Raw genomic sequence first — 25,166 nt, 5'->3', positions numbered from 1 at the left:
GCAAACATTTGGGGGGAAGGAAGCTTTGGTTACAAGATCTCCCAGTTTCATGTTAGCTTGGTAAGATCCTAACTTCTTGAAGAAATGAATAAAAAAACAAAAACCAACAACAGAGAGAAAATCTGTGTGATAAGCACAGGTAGTTTTTTCCTAAATCTGAAAGCATTCCGAGCTGGTCTTGTGCTCCATCCCCTCTCTCTGAAATGCCCACAAGAATGTCAAATCTTTCAAAGGCAACTCAGACTCGGTGTAGATCTTATTCAGACTTCTTGCAGGTGTCGTAGGTAGTGTAGATTTCGTATTCCCCTGTAGATATGGGTATGAGCATGATCACTAAAAAGTATCCCCTTTTTATGAACAATTCTGGGAATGAATGGACAAAGACTCTTATCAGAGAGTATGTAAATGTGACTTTAACCTTTGTAGAAAAACAAAAAACTAAAAAAAAGGAACTCACTTCTGCAGCTGGTGCCATAGAAAAGAAGCGCTGCAAGAGATCTGCTTAGGTGTGTTTTTTTCCTCTTCTTCCCCCCTTTTTTTTTCTTGTTTCTTGGTGATTTGGTATCAAAAGAGCATGTGCCAAAAATATCTGACTTCCAAAGGGGTCCCCATTTGTGAATAGAATCCCTCTCCCCGTTCTCCTCCTCCCCCTCCTCCTCCTCCTCCTCCTCCTCCTCCTCCGCCTCCTCTTCCTCCTCCTCCTCCTCCTCCATCTCTAACCCTCCTTCTGTCCCTGTTAGACATATAGGCTGATACCCTCCCAGTTATTTGTAAATAGAATTTGCCAAGGACATTGGAGGATAACAGTTAGCTCTTGTTATTAATTTCTTTTTTCTAAGGCACCTTTTAAAGCTGGTTCTTGTTTCTTGTCAGTTTTATAAAAACAAATATATAGATATTAACATTATATAGGCTTAGGTTGAGGCGATACAGTTCATATATTTGACCGCTAAAAAAGGGGGGAAGATGTAGGTAACATGAGTAGGTACACCATCTGTTAAACAAAGACCATACAATGTACATCATTCATACAATTCTGGGATATCTTTTATATGTGTGTGGAAATTTCCTCCACCATGATAGTCTTTGTTTTATATTTTGCAAGGATGGTTTTTTTTTTTCTGTTCATGCCATTTTATCTTTGCTCCATAGTTGTCGTGTACCACGGCTACAAAATGTTCAGCTGGCTCACAAATTTTGCAAGATTCCTCATCTGTGCCGGCCAGTCTGCAAAACATGGAGCTGATAGATCAAAAAGAACTTGTTATTGCGGGTTACCAGTATTCTTTTTTTCATAAGTCTGCGTGAATTATGCAAATGAGAGGAACTTTGGGATGGGTGAACGAGAGTCGGACTTACTGGGGGAATAAAATGCCCAAGAGTATATCCCATATATCCCATACTCTTTAGGTCCTAGTGTGGTGGTTACTATAACTGTGAGTGACAAAGGTTACAATGGATTTTCAGTGCTCCCTGCTCCTGACCCGTCACAAAAGAATTTTTTTTTTTTTGGTCAAAAGTTGAGGGGGTTATGCAACTTTAAAATCCCTCTGCATCCAACAGTCAATGTCTTCATGGCACGTGGAGAATTCAAGTTTGCATTGTTCTCAATTTCATTCTGATTGATGTATTTATTTTAAAAAGTGTAGGAGTTAAATTATTATGTATGACTTTGTTGAAATTAGAGCAACTGTATGTTATCCAGTGTTGTGTTTCTGTGGAAGAGCAGTTTCTCATTGTGAAATATCAGAATTTTGGTTTCTGTTTTTTTTTTTTTTAAATCTGCATCATATGTATGTGGTCATCGATGAGTGTAGACTCGCTATCTACCATTTTTAAGAAAACAGAAGAGGATTATGATGAGAGAAATTTCCAGAAAAACAACTATACCCAGAGGCCTCAGATGTGCTTGTTTTGACTTTCGCTCTCCAATCAATATGATGGTTGACTGTGTGTGTGTGTGTGTGTGTGTGTACAATCATGTCTGTGCATTTTTTGTGTTATGATACAGTGGAAACTCAATACAAAGAGATCTGATATTACAAATACTAGGGCCCTGTTTTATCAAAAGATATAATCGATTATAAATATCCTTACCACACAGGCTGCCATAGACTTACCATAGAAATCAACTAATTATATATTATCATCCATACAGAGGATTTTTAGAGCCCAAATACAAGTGTTATTTTGTCGACGCACCTCATAGCCTCCAACCCACTTAAAAAGGCGACCAATATTTAAAATATTGGACGGCAAGAGGGGGATTCCCCAAAGTTTTTATAAACTGCACCGTGATTGGCTGGGATATATACGAGATGACCTGAAATATGAATTAAAAACGTATGTGATTGGTCAATCACGAATCAACTAAAATATCTTTTCTTTTTAAATTCTGTATTTATACAAACAAATTTCATATATCAATTAGTTATATAATATTGGATGGCCTTGAGATTAATACAAGGAAATATTGGACGAGCTATGCACAAATATTGGACGAGTCGAAGACGAGTCCAATATTTTGCTTAGCGAGTCCAATATTTCCTTGTATTAATCGAAAATAGGACATTCAATATCATCATTATTATCCTACAGAGGATTTTAGCAAAGAATGTTTTCACTTTGGCCTACCCTTTCTGTCTCCGACTCCGAGTGCTGTTCCTACTGTGTAGTGATCCTGACATGGGGTATGGTACATGTACACTCTTCAGTGCAAGTTAATCCACTTCAGTCTCTGATAAAACAGTGATCTATGTATCAAAGGTAGCCGTCATGTTACTGTTAGACCGAGATCTAGCTAATTTAGACCAGAATTAGATGTATTTGTATCCGAGATCTGAGAAACAATTCACGTCACATCTACCGTAGATCGTGAAAGATCGATTTAGGCTACTACTACCACAACTAGTCCTACTGTGCTGTATATAACGTACTTATACACACGTACGTACATGTACAGTAACTGTAATATGCATATCGCGCATGCAAATGCAAGCGCAGCGGCGGCGGCCGGCTACATTATATCGCGCGCGGGCTATTTAGCAGTAGCGCTGAGCATGCAGAGCTGCAGATCAATCGTCGCCTTGCGCCTGCATGCACAAAAAAATGCAACTTGTTTTCATCAAACCTAAATTTAACTTCCTGTTATGAAAGTGATATTTTGAAAAATTGTGTGAAAAACAATTTCAACTAATTGATATATGACATTTGTTTGTATAAACACAGAATTTTAGAAGAAACGATATTCTAGTTAATTCGTGATTGACCAATCACAGACGTTTTTACTTCTTATTTCAGGTCATCTCATATATATCTCAACCAATCACGGTGCAGTTTATAAAAACTTTGGGGAATCCCCCTCTTGCCGTCCAATATTTTAAATATTGGTCGCCTCGGCAAAAAATATTGGTCGAGTTCAACAAACTTTTTAAGTGGGTTGGAGGTTATGAGGTGCGTCGACAAAATAACACTTGTATTTGGGCTCTAAAAATCCTCTGTATGGATAATAATTGAAATTGTTTTGCGTACAATTTTTCAAAATATCACTTTCATACCAGGAATTTAAATTTAGGTTTGATGAAAACAAGTTGCATTTGTGTGTGTGTGTGTAGGCCACGATTGATCAGCTCAGTGCTACTGCTAGATAGCCCGCGCGCCGCGCGATATACAAATACATACATGTAGCCGGCCGCCGCCGCTTGCATAATTTGCATGCATGTTTGTACCGCGGTACATTATATAAGTACAGTAGTAGGCCATAGGACTACTACAGCACTAAAAATTCGATCTTAATCCTCTGTAGGATAATAATGATAATATTGAATGTCTTATTTCGATTAATACAAGGAAATATTGGACTCGCTAAGCAAAATATTGAACTCGTCTTCGACTCGTCCAATATTTGTGCATAGCTCGTCCAATATTTCCTTGTATTAATCTCAAGGCCATCCAATATTATGTAAATATTGGATGCACTTGAGTGGTATATCAGTTATATTGCATTCATCGACATGAATATTGCATGAGTCGAAGACGAGTGCAATATTCATGTTGATGAATGCAATATATCTGATATACCACGAAAGAAATCCATTGTTATTATTATTATACATACAAACCACTTTCCACGACAACACCACATTCAATTCCCCCCAAACAAAAAAAATAAACAAAAAATGAAAAAGGGTTTCACTCACCATTATATTGTTTACAAAACCTAACCTTTCAACTTGTATACGGACGTGTATCTACACACAGTACAGTGCAGTACTGTACATGCATATATCAGCGAGCGACTGCCGCAGACAGCACAGACGATTTACGTGTATTCAACCTCATCGCGCATTTCTCAACCTCATCGCGCAATGCCACTGCACTTTACTTTCTATCCGAGCGATACTGCGCGCGCGTATGAAGAAACATTTGAGTGCGATATTGACAGCAGAGTACAATATTGGAAATAATATTGTACTCTTTTTCTCCATTGATACGGTTAATGTAAAATGCATAGGACAGGTATTATGCTAACAATATTGTATGTCATTAAGCAAACTCCTTGCAGGAATATCGATACATGGTATTATTGTATCGGAAAAGTGGCTTGTATGTGTAATAATCAGTTATAACGCTTCATAAAACAGGGCCCTGATATAAAAATCGAATTTGTCCGGTCCCAATGAATCTATTTCCTTTGTTTTTGTATTGTTTATTGACTACCAATACAACAAAATATCTGATATAAAGAACAAACTGTCTTGGTCCCAAGGATCTTCTTATACCGAGTTTCCACTGTATATATAGAGTATATATATATATATATATATATATATAATGTATATATCGCAAAATGAGCTAACTCCATTTTAATTAAATCGAGATATTTGTGATTAAAGCTGCTAAAAAAAATACTATAAAAGAAAAAAAAAACAGTATATTTTTAATCATAACTTCAAGAATATTACTTATGTTACGAATGAGGTATAACTGGGAAGGTTTTATTTCACTCTGATATTGGGCTTACTTTAAAATGTGTAAAAATGGCACTTAGTCCATTTTGTGATGAAACTCTTCGCAAATATGTGTGCGCGTGTGTGTGTATATATATATATATATATATATATATATATATATTATGATATACACACACATATATATTATATATACTTGGGTGAACCTCACTATAACAAGATAGAGACTATAGGAATTTTCTTAACACAGTAAAACATCTCTAAATTGAACATCTGTAGCTTGCCACACAAATACATACATGTATGTGTAAAACTACACACCGTCTCGACACATTCCGCCCCACTTGCAAGTGAAGAAGTAGCCTTTTTAAGCTTATTTCCTTTTCCTCTTTTTTTTTTGGTCAAATACAGCATGTTTTGAACAGAATGAGTACATTGGTAAACAAACTGAAACCATTGATAGGACTGCTCACTATGAATATACAGTGTATTTAGTTTATTTGTGGGTCTGCAAGTGTAAACATTGAATAGTAATGGGGAGGGTGGAGAACATTCTTAATTTCAATATCACATTTCCTGTGGATATCCTACCATCCATACACAAGAGAGGAAGTACATGTATTCACTGATTAGCCAGGGAATCAGTCACACTATCTGCTACAACCATGTGCGCAAAAAAAAAAAAATAAAAAAATGGTACAATAATAAGCATATTGTATTCCACACGCTATGGATGCAAAATGTTGGTACACTGCACAGTTGGTGTGACCTTGCTACATTTCAAATACTCAAAAATATCTGTATCAGGAACATCTTGTAAACTAGAGAGGGGCCGTCAAAGGCGGCAGACCCACGCCTAAGTACAAAGTCGGGGTAAACATAATGTGCATTCGGTCATCTACAGAATTCGGCCACTTAATTGCCAGTGTGCTTTATCACCAGCCAGTGAGTTCTACCAAAGATCGTACACTGAAGTGTACGATCTTTGGTTCTACAGTCACATCACACGCAAATCACATAATTACACATACGGTATTAACACTCATTCACGTACAGGAAAGTCCTTAAGTCTCCTCCAAAAATCCATCGAAAATCCCAAATTCCACCGTCAAAAGTGCAGAATCGGAACTTTTCCAAGCGCGCGCGAATTAAGTCCAGTTTTAAGAGTATTGTCTACGCGACGGGTCGCGGAAAAAGCGCTAAAAATCGAGAAATACGCCGTTTTCTTGCGGGATATTTTGATTATAGCAAGCGGAGAGTGTGATGATATCAAAGGTCGTATGAGTGTACGATCTTTGATGGTATCCACAAAAGCAAAAAAGAAAAACAAAATTTACGTACCCCCTAGGCAATTACCCCTATGATTAGTGTCTACGGGAATTATTCAATGCAAGGGTTGAATGCAAATGTCTACTGCACCAGTATTCGGCCACCAACGAGCGCCGCAACGTCCCCGGTGCAATTTTGCACCAACAGTGTAGAGCGCGATGCATTTTCAGCGGCCTTGCACACGCATTGACATTGAGCACGCATATCGTGCAGTGTGACTGCGACCGAGCAAAATGCTCCTCCAACGAAAAAAACAATCAATGTTAATTTGAAAAATCATCAAATATCAAAGGTCGTATGAGTGTACGATCTTTGATGGTATCCACAAAAGCAAAAAAGAAAAACAAAATTTACGTACCCCCTAGGCAATTACCCCTATGATTAGTGTCTACGGGAATTATTCAATGCAAGGGTTGAATGCAAATGTCTACTGCACCAGTATTCGGCCACCAACGAGCGCCGCAACGTCCCCGGTGCAATTTTGCACCAACAGTGTAGAGCGCGATGCATTTTCAGCGGCCTTGCACACGCATTGACATTGAGCACGCATATCGTGCAGTGTGACTGCGACCGAGCAAAATGCTCCTCCAACGAAAAAAACAATCAATGTTAATTTGAAAAATCATCAAATACGGGCCAGTTTGTGATGACGGAGAACGAACTTTCATAAATCTAGAAGGACATAGTCCCTCAAATAGGCCTAAACGTAAATTTCGGAATTCTTACGAACATTTGAGCAGCGAAGTCGGATCGTTGGGGAGTTTATGTCTTCGTATGGTAGCGGAAAATCGCAAAGTGAGAAACGGGAAATTTTCGGAATGGTCACTATACCATGGGGTCAAAACTTCAAGGTCACACAGAATTTGCAAGGGTCAACCGATTATCACCAAAATCTAATCGATTCTTTCCTGTCATTATCCAAACATTCCCTGAACATTTCGTGCAAATCCGTTTACCCGTTCTCTTGTTATCTTGTACACAAACAAACAAACAAACAAACAAACAAACAAACAAACAAAAAAACAAACAAACAAACAAACAAACAAACAAACAAACATACGGAACCCTTTACATAACCCCCTGCCGATTTTCATCGGCGTGGGTAATAATGAAACCTCTTTGCATCCATGTTTGTTATGACGGGGTTTGCCTGTATATTCATTACACAAAAACAATCTTGCTGGTCACAGATACACCACCATTGCAGCCACTGACTAGCAGCATACTGTATACGCCAAATATTTCGCGAGGTTTTCATTTCGCGAATTTCATGAGTCAGCTGCTATTCGCAAAATTAAAAATGCAAAAATATTGACTCAAATGCCGATATGAATGTGACGGAAGCATACATTTCTCTGTTTAGTACAGGACTCTACGATCGCGAATTCAACCACTCGCGAAGTTGCCGGGAAGTCCCGATTCACGAAAATTTAGACTCACGAAATATATGGCATAGACAGTATACAACACTCAGAAAGGGAAAGAGTAGAAAGAAAACTGCTGAACATGTGTGTATTACAAAGGTACGCTGTACTGTCTGAATTTTGTTTCTGGATTTCTGCATAAGCAAATTTATTGTATGGGACAAATTCATGAAAAATTCTAGATCACCTTCAAACAACTTAAAAAGTTTTTTTATACACATATTTTTTTTTTTTCTGAAAGAGGGGTAGAGGGGTGCAATAAATGTGCAAGATTTGATTGTCTATGTGAGGCTTAACAGTGTCTTGCTTGTCGTAATCCCACCGTGCGGAATGCTCACAAATACAATTTACACAACACAGACAAAGACACAAACACATGCATGCACACCCACAACCACTTGCTTGACATGACATTAGAGTGACCCTCTTCTCAAGGTTTGGGGGGGGGGGGGGGTACCCCCAGCCCAGATCCATCATAGACAAACTTTAGACTACAGTCATCAATGCACATTGTACTTACTCATAGCATTATCTCAGCTCTATCACTACTGGTTCTAGAGAAGGAGATACATGTAAATATTCCTTGATTTGGATCAAATTCCAACAAATTGAGATCCTATCCCCCTGGGGCTGCTACCAGCCAAGTTTGGAGAAAAGCTGTCATGGGATCTTCAATATGAGAAGAATGTAGACAGTTTACATACGACAGACAATGAATGATCGCAATAGCTCATTTGAGCCTGTGGTTCAGGCGAGACAAAAAATCTCCTTGCGAAGTAGCTGTGAAGCATGCTGTACTGTTATTTGTGACACAGTATAAAACATTGCATGGCTCCTTTTCAAGTACTTCAGGGTGCAATATTCTGTTCTGGTGCTTAATCACATTTGCCCACAACATAAAAAATGATGAAGATATATATCAGGTTGAAAAGTAAGAAAATAAAAGGGAAAAATAAAAACAAAACTACTAGCGTGACCTACTAATTCAAGCATTTTCAATTGAGGCTTTCTACACAAAAATAAAACAGATTGGCACAGGCAGTTAAAAAAAAAATCACTAAAATATAACAACAAAACAATTCTGAACAAATACCCCTCCTAAACATGTTGATGTGCTTTAGTACTATCTAAATGATGTAATCAGATCATTAAACTATCTGTTTCTGACCTTAGAAATCATGAAATCTCTGTAAGCAAACGATCGAGAAGGAAAAATCTCTGAATCAAACTGCTTGGGAGCACCCTGTTGCTTCAGTTTTACACATGACAACAAAAAGGCATGCTCATGCTACCTGTCGCTGATAGAAGTCAAATATCAGAGAGAATCTTCTTCATACCAGCTGGCGTTTAGAGGGGAACATTCAGACTCAAATATTTCAGTCATCTTTTCATCATTCTCATCTACTGAAAATGAGTTTTAAAAAACAATCAAAACATCTCATACAATACATTAAGTGATGATTTAAGTTCAAAGAAATTGACAAATGTGATATCTTAACAAGAGTGCCAACAGGTACACGAAAATGTGATGGTGAGAGGTATTTGTCACATTGGCGATAAAATGACCCGTCCGTAATATTTCTGCCAACTGGTATTTCTACCTCCTCCGATCATTATTTTGCTTTTAACATCGATCAACCACTCTTGACACACCTACAGCTGCAAATTCACCAAGATTTGTGCAAATTTTTGACGATGAGTCTGAGAGAAATGGCAAAGACTTGCTCCAGGAATTTCTGCGCCAAGTGATCAGTCGCTGTCAAACTTGATGGAGTTGATGGTCGTAGAAATCTGGCCCCCACGGTAGCTGCCCCGTTTCTTCTTGGTCTTCTCATGGCGGAACGCCTTGCCCTTGACCACTCGGAGATCCTGGTTGGCACGCTCTCCCCACGAGCCTCTTGCACCACGCTGAGTTAGGATATTTACACGAAAAAAACACAGTTTACGAGATATTTGTGACTACCATTGTTCAATCTAGTGTAAAAATAAAACAAAAACAAAACAAGCAAACATGTCTTTTGTAATTTATCAAATTCTTGCATCATTTTTTTTTTCTATTGCAACTGAACGACAATTGCCCTACATCGATGAATAATAGACATCAAATTTAGTCTCTATGGTAGCATGGCAATATCTTAAAATGGCTACACTTTACTGTGACTGGGATCAATTATTATCATTTCTTTTTTACAAGAAACATGCAACTACAGTTTTCAATTGTGTGTGTGTGTGTGTGTGTGTTTAATACCTAAGCTCCAGCCTATATTCTCATAGCTGACTTTAGCTTGTTGTCTGCTTTCTTTCTGTTTCTGAAGTAAGTGTTACGGATATGAAGTTTGACAAGTTACACATCATAGACAAAAGCTTATGAATCAGGAGAACTTTTTTAAAAATGCTGAGACACTATTGAATACAGTAAACATCCAGGGCATACAGTGCCACCCACACAATGGGTGAACATGTGCCCCAAGAGAGAAATGCCATAGCAGACAAAGACAACCAGAGCTCGAGACAAAATTAACATCAACTCCCCCACCAGGCTTCACACAGATGCTTCATTTACCCCATTCATTGTGTATCCATGGTGAGTATTTACAAACAAAAGTTCTTTGGTTAGTGAGTCATTGATATCCCACCTTCAAGATGATATACAACGCATCTGGGTCCTGGGTCATGGGAGGCAATATTTTTCACGTTGTTAATTTCTCAAATGTCGGTCAAGTCACAAATTTCGCAAACAAGGAAACACAACAAAAAAAGATACTTTTGTAAACAGCACCACATGGGATTTGAACCTACAACCCTCAGATTGAGAGCTGGGCTCCTAACCTATGTATATCCCACGGCAATGGTCTGCAATTTGAAGCTGCCTCACCTTGGCATCGAAGGAGTTATCCTGGAGACGGGGATCGATGACATGCTCCTCCTCCTTGACCCTCCGGAACGGCTGATTCTGAGACTTCTGCGATGATTCACAAGGCAGAGAAAGAAGAACACATTGACATAGACACAAAACAAAGAGGATCAAATAACATGCAGATGCCTCTTTCAAGTCTAATGAACCAGATATCATGCTCAGGTTGGCTTTAATACAGACTAAAATCAAATAAAAGAGAAAAATCAACAAAACTCAACATGAAATAAGAAAATTTGGAAATTTTTAAGTTAAATCCATTTCATTGTTGGTCACAACCAACCATGATTACCCGACAAGACACCCATTGACCTGTACATAAATATTCACAAAATTTATCTTTTATGAAATGAAATTGGAAAGCATAAGATGTTTCTTTCCCCATCATATTATAATCAACATTGTATGCAGTGGCGGATCCAGAGGGGGGCGCAACCAGCCCACGCCCCCCTTTATTTTTCGTTAAAAACAAAAGAAATAAAAAGAAAAAAATTGAAATGAAAGCCGGAAGTGGCACCAGAAATAATAAGTCACGCCCCCTCCAACCCCCCCCCCCCCCCTCCCCTTTACAGAATTCCTGGATCCGCCCCTGGTATGAACCTTGCAATGATGACAAATATGAGGGAGAGAGGTTAGCAGCTGCTAAATTACTGACAAAACCCATGATTTGTTCACATTTTTTGTGTGTAAACCACTGGAAGTTGGATGCTGATGATGACAACATTGCCTCTTTGCAGCCACACGTACATATTCCAGACTAATAACCTATGAAGTGGGGATATACTGTACCATGAAACTGCAACCTGAAAATCTCATATTTCCAACCCTATCCTTTAACATCCAGTTGAGATACTGTGATCAAATGCCATACCTTTGCCTTTGGTACTGTGTTTGGTGTCTTGTGAACAGTACTGCCAGCGCTTGTCGGCGTGACCGATTCTGTCACCGCCTTCTTGGATTTCGGGGTGACCTCGTTATCAGAGTCGTCACTGTCACTCTCACTGCTTGAAGACTTGGGCCGTTTCTGGTTTCAACAAAAAAAAAAATTGCAAAAAAAAATTGAATGATGGATTATGGGTTTAAAATCATTTCTGAATGAAGAGAGAGAGATTTGGGAAAGAGTTGTTGATTAACCTTAAAGAGTCCCTACACACTGGCCTGAAAGAATTTGAGATAAAATTGTTTCAGCACCAAATTACAAATGGGAAACAAAAACAATACACCCTCCACATACCCTTCCTCATAACACATTTTTTTTTTCTTTTAGCAGACTAGCCTGTGATTTTTTTTTCCAAAAACTATTTTTGATCAATGAAGGCTGGTCCAATAAACTTAAAGGGGAAGGCTAGTAACTGATCAGTGGGAATCAGTGGAAATGCTGGGAGATGATTGTTCCAATCCTTATGGGATTCATTCAAGAGTTCATTGTATATCTATTGTTGTGTGAAAATGATTTGCTTCAGAATGGTCTCATATTCAAGTAATGTGCAGTTTAATGCTTCCAGGTTAGCATCCCTGGTCAGTGACGGAGCATTAATCTGCACATTACTTGAATATGAGACCATCCCCTTTAATACATAAGGATCTGCATGTATTGAATAATTGTTCCTTTGGCGAGGGACAATTGAGGAAGTTTCTCAACAACATTCCTTGAACTTTCGGCAGTTTTAGAAAGAGAAGTTCAAAGCCATCACATTTCTGTGTTAAACTTTGATCTAGTACTGTAAAAGTGGATATTTTCATGTGACTACTTATTTGCGCTTGGCCAGACGAAAAGAGTTTCTCGTGTTTTTAATTCCGCGGAATCAAGACATGAACCACTGGAACATACCGCATGCAAAAATATTTGCATGCTTTTATTTTCGCGCTTGTTTCTGGTTGCGCGGAATGCGCGAAAATTTCAACACCGCGAAAATTTCCACTTTTACAGTATCAGGAGTGGCGATGTGCCATATTTGCATAAGGACTGTGGGGATGTTACTACTTAGCCTAACGTATGATGGCACTAAAAATTTAAGAGCCACAAACACCTGACATCGTAGTATCAGACATTTTAAAAACTGAATAGAAATCTTACTCACCTTTGTTAAAACCCGTTTCTTCTGCATTGGTGCCTTCTTCCCCTCCGCCTCAGAGCTCTCCGAGCTGCTATCAGAGTCCCGGTAGAGGCTCACACCGTTGACCTTGGGTGTATCTGTTGCAGACTTCTTTGCCACATCTGCAGACTTCTTTTTGACGCTGGCTTTTGATTTCTTTTTTACTGGAAGTTTCGCGGATGCAGCTCTGTCATCCTCTGAATCGCTATCTGAGTCTGAGCTGCTGCTGCTGCTACCTGCTTTCTGTTTACCCTGTGCTGCTGACTGCTTTACAGCTGGAGATTTTGCCTGGGCTTTCTTTACACTTGGCACAGATTTCTTCGTCTGTTCAGTGTCATCATCTGACGATGTTTCGCTCTCTGAACTGCTGGAAGCCGTTTCACGAGCTGGCGTTTTTTTGATGGTCGTGGCACTCTTTTGGTTGCTTGTTGGTGTTTTCCCCTTTACAGCTGCTGGTTTTGGCGATTCATCTTCTGAGGAGTCACTTTCTGAGCTGCTGATGTCAATGTCTTTGGATGGCTTGTTGGCTGCTTTGGAGACTGGTGTTGACTTTGTCGCCTGTGGGGTGGTCTTTTGGGCTGGTTTTGAGGTTTCTTCCTCGGAAGAGGAATCGCTTTCTGAACTACTACTTGAAGCAGGTTTCTTTACTGAAGCTGTGGGTGTCTGCGGTGCCGCCTTGGATGGAGGTTTGGCTACGTTTTTGGTCTTTGCCGTTTCATCCTCGGAAGATGAATCACTATCTGAGCTACTCGATGCGGCTTTCTTGGTTGCACTTTTGGCTGTCTGTTTGGGTTTGACTGCAGGTTTTGATACTGTTTCAGCCTTTTCTTTCTCGTCCTCTGAGGATGATTCGCTTTCAGAACTACTTGAAGCGGATTTTTTTGTTGAAGCTGTGGGTCTCTGTGGTGCTGCCTTGGATGGAGGTTTGGCTACATTTTTGGCTGTTGCTGTTTCATCCTCTGAAGATGAATCACTGTCTGAGCTACTAGAAGCAGCTTTTTTCACAGCAGTTTTGGCTGTCTGCAGTCTTGGCTTAGCTGTTGGCTTCGGTGCTGTTTCTTCCTCTGACTCTGACTCACTACTGCTGGACTTTGAAACTGTCTTTGATGGAGGGACTTTGGGCACAGTTCCTCGCTTCCTCGCCTGGGCTGCCTGAGCATTTTTCTTGACCACCTCCTCATCCGTGGATGATGACTCTGAGTCAGAACTGGACTCCTGTGCTTTTGAAGTCTTCTTTAGTGGTGTTTTCCCTGCTCTGCTTGCATTTGGTGTTTGCGTCAACGACTTCTTGGCTGGTGCAGCTTTCGCTCTGCTGTCTTCCTCTTCGTCACTACTAGATTCCTCTGAACTTGATTCTGCCTTCTTACCGGTGGCTGATTTTTGTGCACCCCCCTTCTTTGTTACGGTTGCCTTTGTCGCTGGGGCTTTTGCCAAAGTGTCATCGTCCTCATCACTGCTATCTGAGCTGGTTTCTGTTTTTTTACTCTGAGCACTCTTCTTTGTGGGTTTCTGTGCAGCCACAGAGGGAGTAGTGCATGCTTTCACCTGATCCGTTTCCATTTCACTCTCTGATGACGATTCCTCGCTGGAAGATACATCTTTCAGTTTGGCTGCAGGAGCCTTTGTCGGACTTCTTGGCTTCTGCCCTTTTGCATCTCTCACAGTGGTTTGAGTCTTTGCTGGTGCCTCTTCTTCAGAGCTTTCCTCTGAAGAATCATCATCCTCACTACTGCTCTTTGCCTTGGCTTGGACAGGAATGGCTTTCTTCTTTCCAGCCTGAACTGTCCCTTTTTTCACAGCTTTCTCTTCCTCGCTGTCATCACTACTGTCCTCGGATGAGCTCTCCTCTCTCTTCTTGCTCGGCACTCCTCCTGACTTCTGTGACAATCTTGCAGGCGTCTGAGGAGTTTCCTCTTCTTCCGAGCTCGAGTCATCCTCCGAGCTCGAGTCTTCACTGGAGCTGGCATCTTGACTTTGACGGGCTCTCTTGGCTGGATTCTGTCCCTTGGCTGGACTTGCGCCACTGTCCACCTTCCTTTTGAGCGCATTGGACCTTTCCAGGCTTTGCCATGCTTTGTAAAAGTCTATCACTGTGGGCTGCTCTGGGTCAGGCAAATGCTAAACAAGGAAAACAGAAGAAAATCTCATAAACTTGCCATGTAAAAAGAGACACAGTTCTACATCTCATTTCAGTGAGACTATTTGCTCATGCCTCCACTTTCACATACCTACTTCCATCTATTCTCCTATGACTTCAGATACTTTCCTATACAATCATTTTATGAAATTAAACATAGAGAACAGTAATATCAATAAGAAGAGGCTGGGCTCGGCCGCGGCTCGGCCCAGCCCCGCACTGTAAACGGGGTCCTAAAATACTTGCATCTGAGTGAGATTCAAGTCCAGTAGAAATGGAATTTTCACCATTTGACACTTTACTACTTCTCGGAATCATGTCGATCGCAGCTACTCGCTCTGCGATAACTGCACTGCACAGGAGCAGGCAGCGCAGCACCGTGTACAAAACATGGTCACGGCAGCACGGCAGCGAGCACCACGATTGATCTGAATGTAGCTATCTCATAGTGACCAGAGCAAGCTCTTCTATGGTGTCTTTAAAAAGATAATACTTTTTCCACCTTTCTCTCAGCTTGTACCGAGTCGCGGAAGCGATTGAAGATTGGGGTTGTTCGTATTGTGTGTGTATGTGAGGGTATGTGTGTGAGGGTGTGTTTGTGAGGATGTTTGTGCTAATGTTTTGTCTTAAAAATTCTTGATTTACCTCAATTTACCCTGATGTTGAATAAAGGTAAATCAAGAATTTTGTATTTGATATTGACAATGTGGAATTTATGTTGTTATAATGAAATGTGTATTTTTTTTTGCAATTAAATAAGTTGTGTATTATTGTTCATATGAAAAAGAAAGAAAAATAAAAGATTGACAAAAACAAAAGTGTGTGTGCTCGACGTGAATGAAAGAAGATTGTGAAAAATGTGGTGATAAGACAAGAGTAAAAGAATATAAGGAAAAAGCTAGGGAAAGGGGGGGGGGAAGGAAATGAAAGAAAAGATACACTGTATCAAGAAGTTAAACCCACCAAAAAATGAAACAAAAGGTTTGTAAAATAGAGAGTTCACTAAAAGATGATGGAAGGAAAGAAAGAAGAGAAACTTGCATTATAAAGGAAAGCAAGGGAGAGATGGCTATGTTTGAAAAGAAAAGAGGAAAGCAACTACTTATAAAGAAAAAAAATACAGATTGAAAAAAAAGATGAATCAAAACTGGATGAATAGGAAGGAAAGAAAGCAGGTTGAAAAGGAAAAAAAAAAAAAGGAATCATCAGAACGACATGTAAGAAAAAGATATTGGCGAGGATAGAAAGGAAAGGCCCTTGAGAAGTTGGAGGGAAAAACAACCCATGAAGGAAACAAAGAACAATTAGGCAGAAAGTAGACAGTTAAATGGGAAATTGAGAAAGTTAGACAAGAGAAAAATCACAAATAATTGATAAGAAGGAAGGGGAAATTTGGGAATAGATTCTACCTGAAAATAAAAGAAGATAGAAAAGAAAGAGAAAGATATAAGTGGCAACATACACTTGCACACGCACTCAACTGCTATGAAGCTACAACCACTAACGGAAGACTTGGCCGAGGAAAAGGGAAAACAAATTTAGCTTTTCAACAACACCTTAGTCTAGAAAAAGACCCTGTTAATGCATGCGCTGAACGTATTCGTATCTATCTGTGCTTGTGTACAGAGTGTCAGCAATTCCAGCGATCAAGATTTTCCAACGATTTTCCGACACTTGTAAACACTAAAAGCGTGAAAACTTAACTTCTATTTGACTTTGGAGACTCAGATGCAAGTATTTTAGGTTACTGAATAACTAGGGTCACCGGGGCGAGTTTTAGACAGAAAGATCCGTCTGTCTGGAGTCTTCTTTTATTTTTTTGATGTTATCACTCTCCTCAGGAGGGGATCCGTGAAGCCAGATGCAGTCTCTGCAGAACATATCCCCGACCGACGACCAGATACAGACCGATCTTTCTTTGGTCAAGGGCGAGTTTAGCTAGAAATAGACCAGTTTGTGCATGTTTGGAGGCCATGCCATTATGACAAACAAGTGCGAAAGTAAATTTACACTAGTTCTAGGCCTAGATCTAGAACCTAGCGCATATCTATTCTTGATTTCACACTTAGTTTTGGAGCAGCATATAGATGTGATCATGTCATCATTGTCATATCATGGCCCATGCCCATGCCCATCGGCATCATAAGTTTGGTGTGGTGCCTTTCCAGGCAAGGCGAAGAGCGAATTCGACATAGACAGTATCTTACACGAAACGACGTATGTAGGACTGTGTCTGTGTACGTGTGTATCACCAGCCAAGAGTTGCTACAAAGTGTTGTACGAACTTACCGTTTTGGTTTCTTTCTGGAACCATTTTGCAGCTTTCTCGAGTTTATTTTGAACCAAATACCTGTAGACGAAAGGATATAACTGACTCGGAGTAACGGTATCCATATCAAAACCCAGTTTCTGACCTGGATAGGCGTTAAAAAGGTATTTTATGAGAATTTAAATGCCCATTCAACCACATGGCACACACGTTGTTCAACTTCTTTGGCGAGGACAATTCCTCATAAAAAGCACCGCGTGCAGTTCCCCTAGCCGACGAACGAGAGCTACGCGCAGCAGACTGCACACAGACCGTCACCTCTGGGATTTGTTTTGGCAAACATTCGGCTATAATGACGCACTCTGTCCGGTATTCGCTCGCCCAACACTTGGGTCCATGTGCAACATAACAAGCACCGAACTGCATGCAGAACACAGAAGTGCGATTGGCGTGAGCCAGCAGCTAGCTGTGCTTGGTGGTGGAAACTCCTGAGAGAAAACTTCGTTTTGCTGTGTGAGATGGATGACGATGTTTCAGGTGACAGGGCATCTTCCAGAATTGATTTGGATTCGGGGTTCATGAAGCAGATTATCAGAAATCAACAAGATCGGTAAGGAGAGAGCCTCTTTCCCCCCAATTTGCAAGCAAGCTGTTATGAAAGACAGCTTTCTCTGAAAATTTGTTTGTAATTTTTATTGTATTTGTAGTCCCATTGACTGGTTTTGGTGATGCTAAAAGCATCATCATGAATAAATGGGGGAAACAACAATTCCCCCCCCCCCCACAAAAAAAAAAATGTAAATTTGAGCTATTTATATAAATCATATTGTGAAATACTGTATACATCAAATATTTCGCGAGGTTTTTATATTTCTTGCAAATTTCGGGAGCCCGGGAGTTGGATGCTAATTGCTATTTCAATTTGCTAATAATTCAAAAACACACAAAAATATTAAAATTTAATTCTAGAAGCTGTACTCCACAATCACAAATTTAGCCACTCGCGAAATTGTTAGTGAGTTGTGACTTGCAAAAAATTAGACCTGCTAAATATAAGACCTTTTTTACAGTGTTGTATTTGAAACTGTACCCTCACTTGACACTGGAAAGTCGATTTTATCATTTTCCTGAGCACTTCCGACGAATGAAACTGATATGATATAATCTATCAGATATTGTTCCTTTTCTTCTTACAGGGATGATTATGACAAAGAAGTGAAGCTACAGAAGGAGCAGATGAAACACAATCCCAAAGCGGGCCGGGATAACAAGAACCATGCTAAGCGTCCTGAGCAGGGACTGTACACTCCTCCAATCAAGGGAACAAACACAAAAGGTGTCAAGAGCAGTAATCTCTTTCTGCTCTTAAAGCAGTGCGCAACACATATCTGCTTGTTATTGATTGTTGTTTATCTACTTCCCAGCATCTAAACCTCCACAAATGCATCAAATTTTAAAACATTTTTTCATCAAGACCTTTTTCTTATCTCTAACTGCTACTCCTGAAGCCTTTTGTTGTTATTTGGTAACATGCTTTACTGGTTACTGAGGAATGCACAATTCATACTCTGTAAATCTAGTAATTCAAGTATCAGTAAATTAGTGTCTTTCATGATTTGAAATATTTCTTGTGTACACAGCATCACTGTCTTGCAGAACACCAGTGTATTGAAACAAGTCAATTTACTTCTGTAAAGTCACTTTTATGGACCAAATACCTGTTTACCCATGGACTACTGCAGAAAAATATCATTTTATTAAAGTTTATCGTACATGTATTTGAATACTCTGTTAGAATCAATTACATCAAGAGTAGAAAACGTATGACATTGTCACTGCTGATTTCTGCCATATGGCTGGTTAGTCTCTTGTGTTACTTCAACATAGAATGAGATGAGTATTTGCATTTGATGTACAATGATAAACTAAAGATATGAGCATGTGTTGATATCTTTAAGAATGACTTGGAACTCAATATTTTTTTAACACTGGCAAATAATACCACCAGTGCAGGCATTTCACATCGGCTCAATTTGTTTTCCCAAATCCATTGAGTTCTTGGCCAATGAATAAATCGTCTTCAACTTTAATGATTAATTCCTTTGCTTGTCATGAATTTCCTAAGATGGTAGCGGTCAGTCAATGGCCGCCAATGGTCCTCCAAAGGATGTATTTAAGCTACAGTACGAGGACCCAGATGGAGAGGTCTCGGCATGGCTGGTGCGGAAGGTAAAGCAGAGTGCATATCGCTGTAAAACGGGTGTATCCAGGATATTTTCTGGGGGGGGGGGGGGGGGGGTCGTAATCAAAATGTTTGGACCTTTACCTTTGCAAGGGAGCGGAGCGACCGAGCGGGGGGAGGGTGTGGGAGGGGGGTGACCCCCCTCCCATGGTAGGGAGTTTTTGAATTTTATATCTTATATCTTAAAATGGGGTCATTTGGTGCATACAAAAGTTACTCTTTCGGCATGGCAGTGCGGCTTAGAAATAAGGTATGGCATATTAAAACTAAGTACGAGATTTACGAGGTTTTTGATGATTTGCTGGAACACCACCTGGTCACTTTTCTGTTGTATATAGGGTAAAAAGCCCTCAAAAAACAAAAATGCCTTTTACAAAAAGTGGACCTTTTGAAAATTTGGGGTTGTCGTACGACCCTCCCGACCCCCCTTGCATACACCCATGTATACGTTAGTTTGTTTGTTTGTTTGTTTTTCCGAATTGTGTAAGTTGGGCGCCGCAGTGCACTCTTGTTATAACGGACACGGTTATAGCGAAATTCTCGTCACAATGAATTAAAAATTCGGGTCTCAGATTTATAATCCGTATATCTTTATACCCCTTACTGTTCGGCTAAAACAAAATTTCGATATAACAAAAGAAATCCGCCGCTCCCAATGACTTAGTTATAATAGGAGTGCATTGTACTCACAAATTAAACAACACAAAAATGTTAACACTAATCCTGATATGTTCATACATAGCAGTGTAAGTTTACATGCAAAGTGTGCGAACCTGATCATGCATGTCTAAATCATGTTTGTTTGTGAACTAGGACAATGTAACTAGTAGGAGTATCTTGCTCTTGGAATTATTTTATGAATACACTGTGAATTACAGGTATACAGATTTTCCATCTATTGCATTACTCCAGGATCACAAATCTTAACCATTGGCAAAATTGTCAGAAAGTCCCAATTCGCAAAGAATTAGACTTGCTAAATATATGGCATATACTGTATACGCCATATATTTCGCAAGTCTAAATTTTCGCGAATCGGGAATTCTCGATGATTTTGCGAGTGGTTAAATTCGCGATTGTGGAGTTCTGTACTGAACGGAGAAGTGTACACGCGTACATCACATTATTGGGGATCAGTCAATATTTCGCGCGTCTTTAATTTCGCGAATAGCACCCGACTCGCAAAACTCGCGAAAATGAAAACCTCGCGAAATATTCGGCGTATACAGTAGTACTATGCACTCAGATTGATGTCTCTCAAATCTTGGGAGTAATTTTTAGCATGTGTTCTGGAAAGTAGAGTAGTAAAATTTGAAGATGTCATGATAGTGGAGTTATGAGCATTTTTCAGCAGTGCTAGAAATTTACAGGCCTAAGTTGCAAAAAACTGGGGGGGGGGTACTACCATTAAAGATGACATACTAATACAAGTACTCTGCAGATAGTAGAAGTGTGTTAGCTGCTGCAGAACCAGAATAAGGTTGAATTCCCCTTGTCAACCACACGTTGCCATATAATGACACATGGTGCTTGTTGACATTGATTAACCCAGTTTCATTTTAAGTGGTTTTAAGATTAAAATTGTAGTAAGGAAGTAATTAGGTGAAATACCATTTTCAAAACATGACATTCTGTTGTATAAGCTTTTATTTTCGCATGGGTTTAATTTTCATGAATTTCGCAAATCACTGGTTGACAACGAATTTAACAACACATTAGAATGTTGCCATACGTTAAGCTAATAGTGCACTTGTAATAAATTTCGGTGTCAAATCTCGAAAACAACATCTTGTGAAAATGTCTCTGACCTCCCTATTCAGGAAAAATATCTACGTGTATATGCAAAAATAATAGCTTATACAGTATAAGAACATATTTCACATGCAACATAATACTCCAGCACTCTCATCCCTCTGGGTTTAACAAAATTTATAGAGTTTCACTCTTCAAAAAAGTTTTTGCAGTTGTGTTTTTCAATTAGCTGTTGCCAAGAAATGAAATGGTACTGTACAGGGAGTCATATTCACTGAATAAATCAGTCTTGAGAGGAAATTTTAGACATTTTCTTCCACTCAATCTCTCTCTTTCTTTCCCTTTCTCTCTCACTCTCTCACACAAAGACAAAAATAACGTAACAAAACTGCATAAAAGTTTTGGAGAATACGTAAGAATTACAGCTACTGGTTTGTGGAAAGAAGCTGTATGTAGACTGTCACTATGCACAGACCAAAATTCAAAAAGATTGAAATAAGAAGAAAATCTATCGTAAGATGCATTCACACTTCATCCAATATGTCCACTTTTATGTTCAGAACATTTCTATTCTATGATCATGAAGTGTGTGTGTGTGTGTGTGTGTGGGTGGGCGGAGAGAGAGAGAGACATGGTATATTTTGTCTTGGATTTTTGTGTGTTAATATTTAGTAATTGACTTTGCCCATTCTAATGTCTGCCTTCTCCCCCCCCCCCCCTTTTTTTTTCCCCCGGACATCCTCCTTCCACCAGGGAGATGACCCTCAAAAGACGGCGGAGCGATTTGGCAGGCAGTGCAGCCTGACTGTTCCGCTCATCAATGCTCTCGCCTCCATCATCGAAGAGGAGATGCTCAAGAAAGGGCTACTGGGGCCGAGGTGATCGCATCTGTACTCCCTTGGACAACGCACAGGCAAAAAGAAAAAGGCATCCGCTCTCCATCCACCACCAATTTCTTTCATTCCCAACTTGTTTGCTGTTTTGCCAGAGGAGACGTTGTGCAGATGGTACCCTTGGCACAGAGGCGTGAGAAAAGATCTGCCTCGGAGCTGTACAGGGTAGCATCTGATGAGGAAATTCAAAGCAAGTAAAATTTGCACTGCCAGTGGTGGGATGGGGAGGACTGAATCATAATTCCCTTGGATGTTGGGTTGGAAAAGAGGTACCTCTCCTCAATCCACCACATTCCCCTCCCATCCCCACCCCAACTCCTTTGCCAGTGGAGGCTGTTTACAGATCGCTCCTACTGTGTACATCGTATAGTGTCTCAGGTGTGAAGATCTGTTTAGGGTTGTACAGTACACGGATAGTGTGTTGTGATGATGAAATCCAAGCAAGTGAAACTAGCACTGCCAGAGACGGTTTGCAATAATTGTTGGCCAAGATCCAACTTTGATTTGATTCTGACTTTGCCATGTCAAACATGATGGCCTATACCGAGATGCTGTCTGCAACACCTTTGCAAAATGTTGTAGTGGATTGAAAGTATGAAATACATTAATTAAGAAAACAAAGAATTAAATGAATGGATGATGTGACAAATTATTTATCTGAAGAGCTCCTGATAGAAAACACAACAGGCCACACTGCAGTGATCCTTAACCCGTTGAAGACAAGCCAATTTTGCTATAGCTCACATTCCCCATAGACACCTGCCTAAGTATACTTAGGACTCATCTTCAATGGGTTAAACACTTCCAGGTGACTGTGGTATTGATAGTTCCTAATTGATAGTGTACTGGCTGTTTCATGTTGAACTTTGGTTCACTGCTTTCATTTCCTTCCTTTATAGCCCTACTGCATCTAAAGTTAGCTGATGAGCTCGAAACGGGACAAAAGCGAGCAGTCGCTCGGGTGCACATTTTGACGAAGTACCTTCCGTCCTTCTAAGGAGCTAGAAGTGTTAAAGGACAAAGCAGCTCCTGTTCACACGCTATCGGTGAAACAAGTGAGTGGTCAATGTGGAAATACATTCATTTTGTGCTTTGAAGTTCGAAGAGAATCAGACAAGTGATGGACGAGCTATCATTGGTTTGATAAGTGTGACAAGTGTTTACATGTACATGTAGCTCATTTAAAAGAAAGCGAAGCTACAATTTCTTTTTTTCTCAGTTTTCCGTCCATATGTTATTTGCTTGAGAACTGCGTGTTTCTAGGTGTAAATATGCTCGCTAATGGCATGAGTAATGTAAAATCATGGAGAAATAATTGATGGCTTTGACTGTGCAATGCATACAGATTCATGTATATTTTTGTTGAATTATCATGCTCGCTACTTTGCTTAGAGTGATGCTGAATAAAAATGAAATAAAAAAAAAAAAAATGTCCATGGAGGTTAAAGGGGATGGCTAGTAATGATCAGTGGGAATCAGTGGGAATGCTGGAGGATGATTGTTCCAATCCTTGTGGGATTCATTTAAGAGTGCATTATATATCTATTGTTGTGTGAAAATTATATGCTTCCGAATGGTCTCATATTCAAGTAATGTGCAGTTTAATGTTTCCAGGTTAGCGTGCCTGGTCAGAGACGGGGCATTAATCTGCACATTACTTGAATATGAAACCATTCTGAAGCAAATAATTTTCACACAACAGTAGACATATAATGTACTCTTAGATGAATCCCACAAGGATTCGAACAATCATCCCTCAGCATTCCCACTGATTCCCACTGATCGGTTACTAGCCATCCCTTTTAACCTGGCCTAGATTTAGGATTATTAAATTTACATCTTCATAATTTCCATCAAATGAATTAGGATGAATGATGTTTACTTGAACAGGGGAAGAAATTTTTCCAAGTTAACTGACGATTTGATTTGTACGTTGTAATCTGCATGGCAACTATGTTAAGGCCCAGTGTAGCCCAACCACATGCGACACTTGTGTACAGCGACACGGTCGTGTATAGTTAGGCAGAGTGTAGCTTCCTGTGACAAGCTACAACAGGGATTACTTCCTCGAGGTAATCGTATGACAAAAGTTGTACATTGCAATTCATCACCAGCAATGGGGCGGAGGGGTGTGTGGGTGTTTGTGTGTTGGAAAGGGGGGGGGGGGGGTGGAATCAAATGCAACTCTTGTCCCTAGAGTTCTCTCTGCGGTCAGATTACTGGTAGCCCCTTCCATGCTGGGGGGCTCAGTTCTTTCCATTAGGGTTTTCTACCTTTTCTTGGAAAAAAAAATCACACCAACCAAATGAAACTGGCTATCAGTCTGTGCACCAGCTGGCCAAGGGAATCATGTGGTACTATTTATTCCTTCTACATGTTGTGCATCCAGTTATTTCGCTTGTTTGGTAGTGAAATTTAGAAGCAGAGAATAAAAGCACCAACTGACTGCAGCACGGTTGCAGAGCAAGGAGTGGTCTTTTGTATGTATTGCTTATTCCTTGTGTGTGGAATATATATTTACCAGTAGCGAATTTCGTATTTCTCTCCCTCTCTCTCTCTGTAATTCTATTGCTTGTATTCACGAAGATGGATTAAATTCAGTACACGGTTTAAGCAAGGAGGTTCTAGAGATGGAGTAACAACAGTGTTATTCCTTTGATCCCATGTTTGATGCCGCCACTAAGAAATATTTGAAGCATGTGATAAAACAGGATCTGCCGCGCAGATACGAAGACAACTGACTTGTGTCTCATTGCGTAATCACCAGCCACTTTCAAGGGAAGATATGTCTTTGTGATGGTGATTACTTTTCGCTCTCCCTTCTTATAAAAGGTAGGTGGTACAGAAACGAGGATGCGCCAATAGAAATTGAGCAAAAAATGCTGAAATAAAGATGAAAATTACTCGACTGAGCATACCCAGGCACTAATCTGATATATCTATCAATAAAGAATTATACTTGAAGATTATTCCATATTAGTTTCATTTGTGGAAATTAAGCGGAAAAGTGATAAAACCAGCTTTCCCGGATGGTACAATTTTAAACATTTTCACATGATACAGCTCTGATTTACACTTTTGCGCAAATTTCTGGACGGAATTGACTTTTGTTTTACATGCTTTATCATTAAGTGAAATTT

General features: G+C 39.8%; 2 protein-coding genes across 2 annotated transcripts; one reads left to right on the top strand and one right to left on the bottom strand.

Moving 5' to 3' along the window:
- Positions 1-9,315: 9,315 nt before the first annotated feature.
- On the bottom strand, positions 9,316-17,282 carry LOC139724657 (uncharacterized). The gene is made up of 5 exons (XM_071635787.1): positions 17,160-17,282; positions 12,719-14,851; positions 11,509-11,661; positions 10,599-10,685; positions 9,316-9,631 (listed from the first exon to the last, which is right to left on the bottom strand). The coding sequence occupies exons 1-5, from the start codon at positions 17,262-17,264 to the stop codon at positions 9,473-9,475; spliced, it is 2,637 nt and encodes an 878-aa protein (XP_071491888.1). The 5' UTR covers positions 17,265-17,282; the 3' UTR covers positions 9,316-9,472.
- A 360-nt stretch (positions 17,283-17,642) lies between these two features.
- On the top strand, positions 17,643-22,015 carry LOC139724656 (UPF0561 protein C2orf68-like). The gene is made up of 4 exons (XM_071635786.1): positions 17,643-17,749; positions 18,336-18,475; positions 19,265-19,368; positions 21,887-22,015. The coding sequence occupies exons 1-4, from the start codon at positions 17,658-17,660 to the stop codon at positions 22,013-22,015; spliced, it is 465 nt and encodes a 154-aa protein (XP_071491887.1). The 5' UTR covers positions 17,643-17,657.
- The last annotated feature ends 3,151 nt before the right edge of the window (positions 22,016-25,166 follow it).

This window comes from Diadema antillarum, unplaced genomic scaffold (assembly GCF_040938485.1).
Source record: "Diadema antillarum isolate AM-2024a unplaced genomic scaffold, OU_Dant_1.0 scf00000226, whole genome shotgun sequence".
NCBI lineage: Eukaryota > Metazoa > Echinodermata > Echinoidea > Diadematoida > Diadematidae > Diadema > Diadema antillarum.
This window is presented reverse-complemented; position numbering and strand designations above follow the sequence as displayed.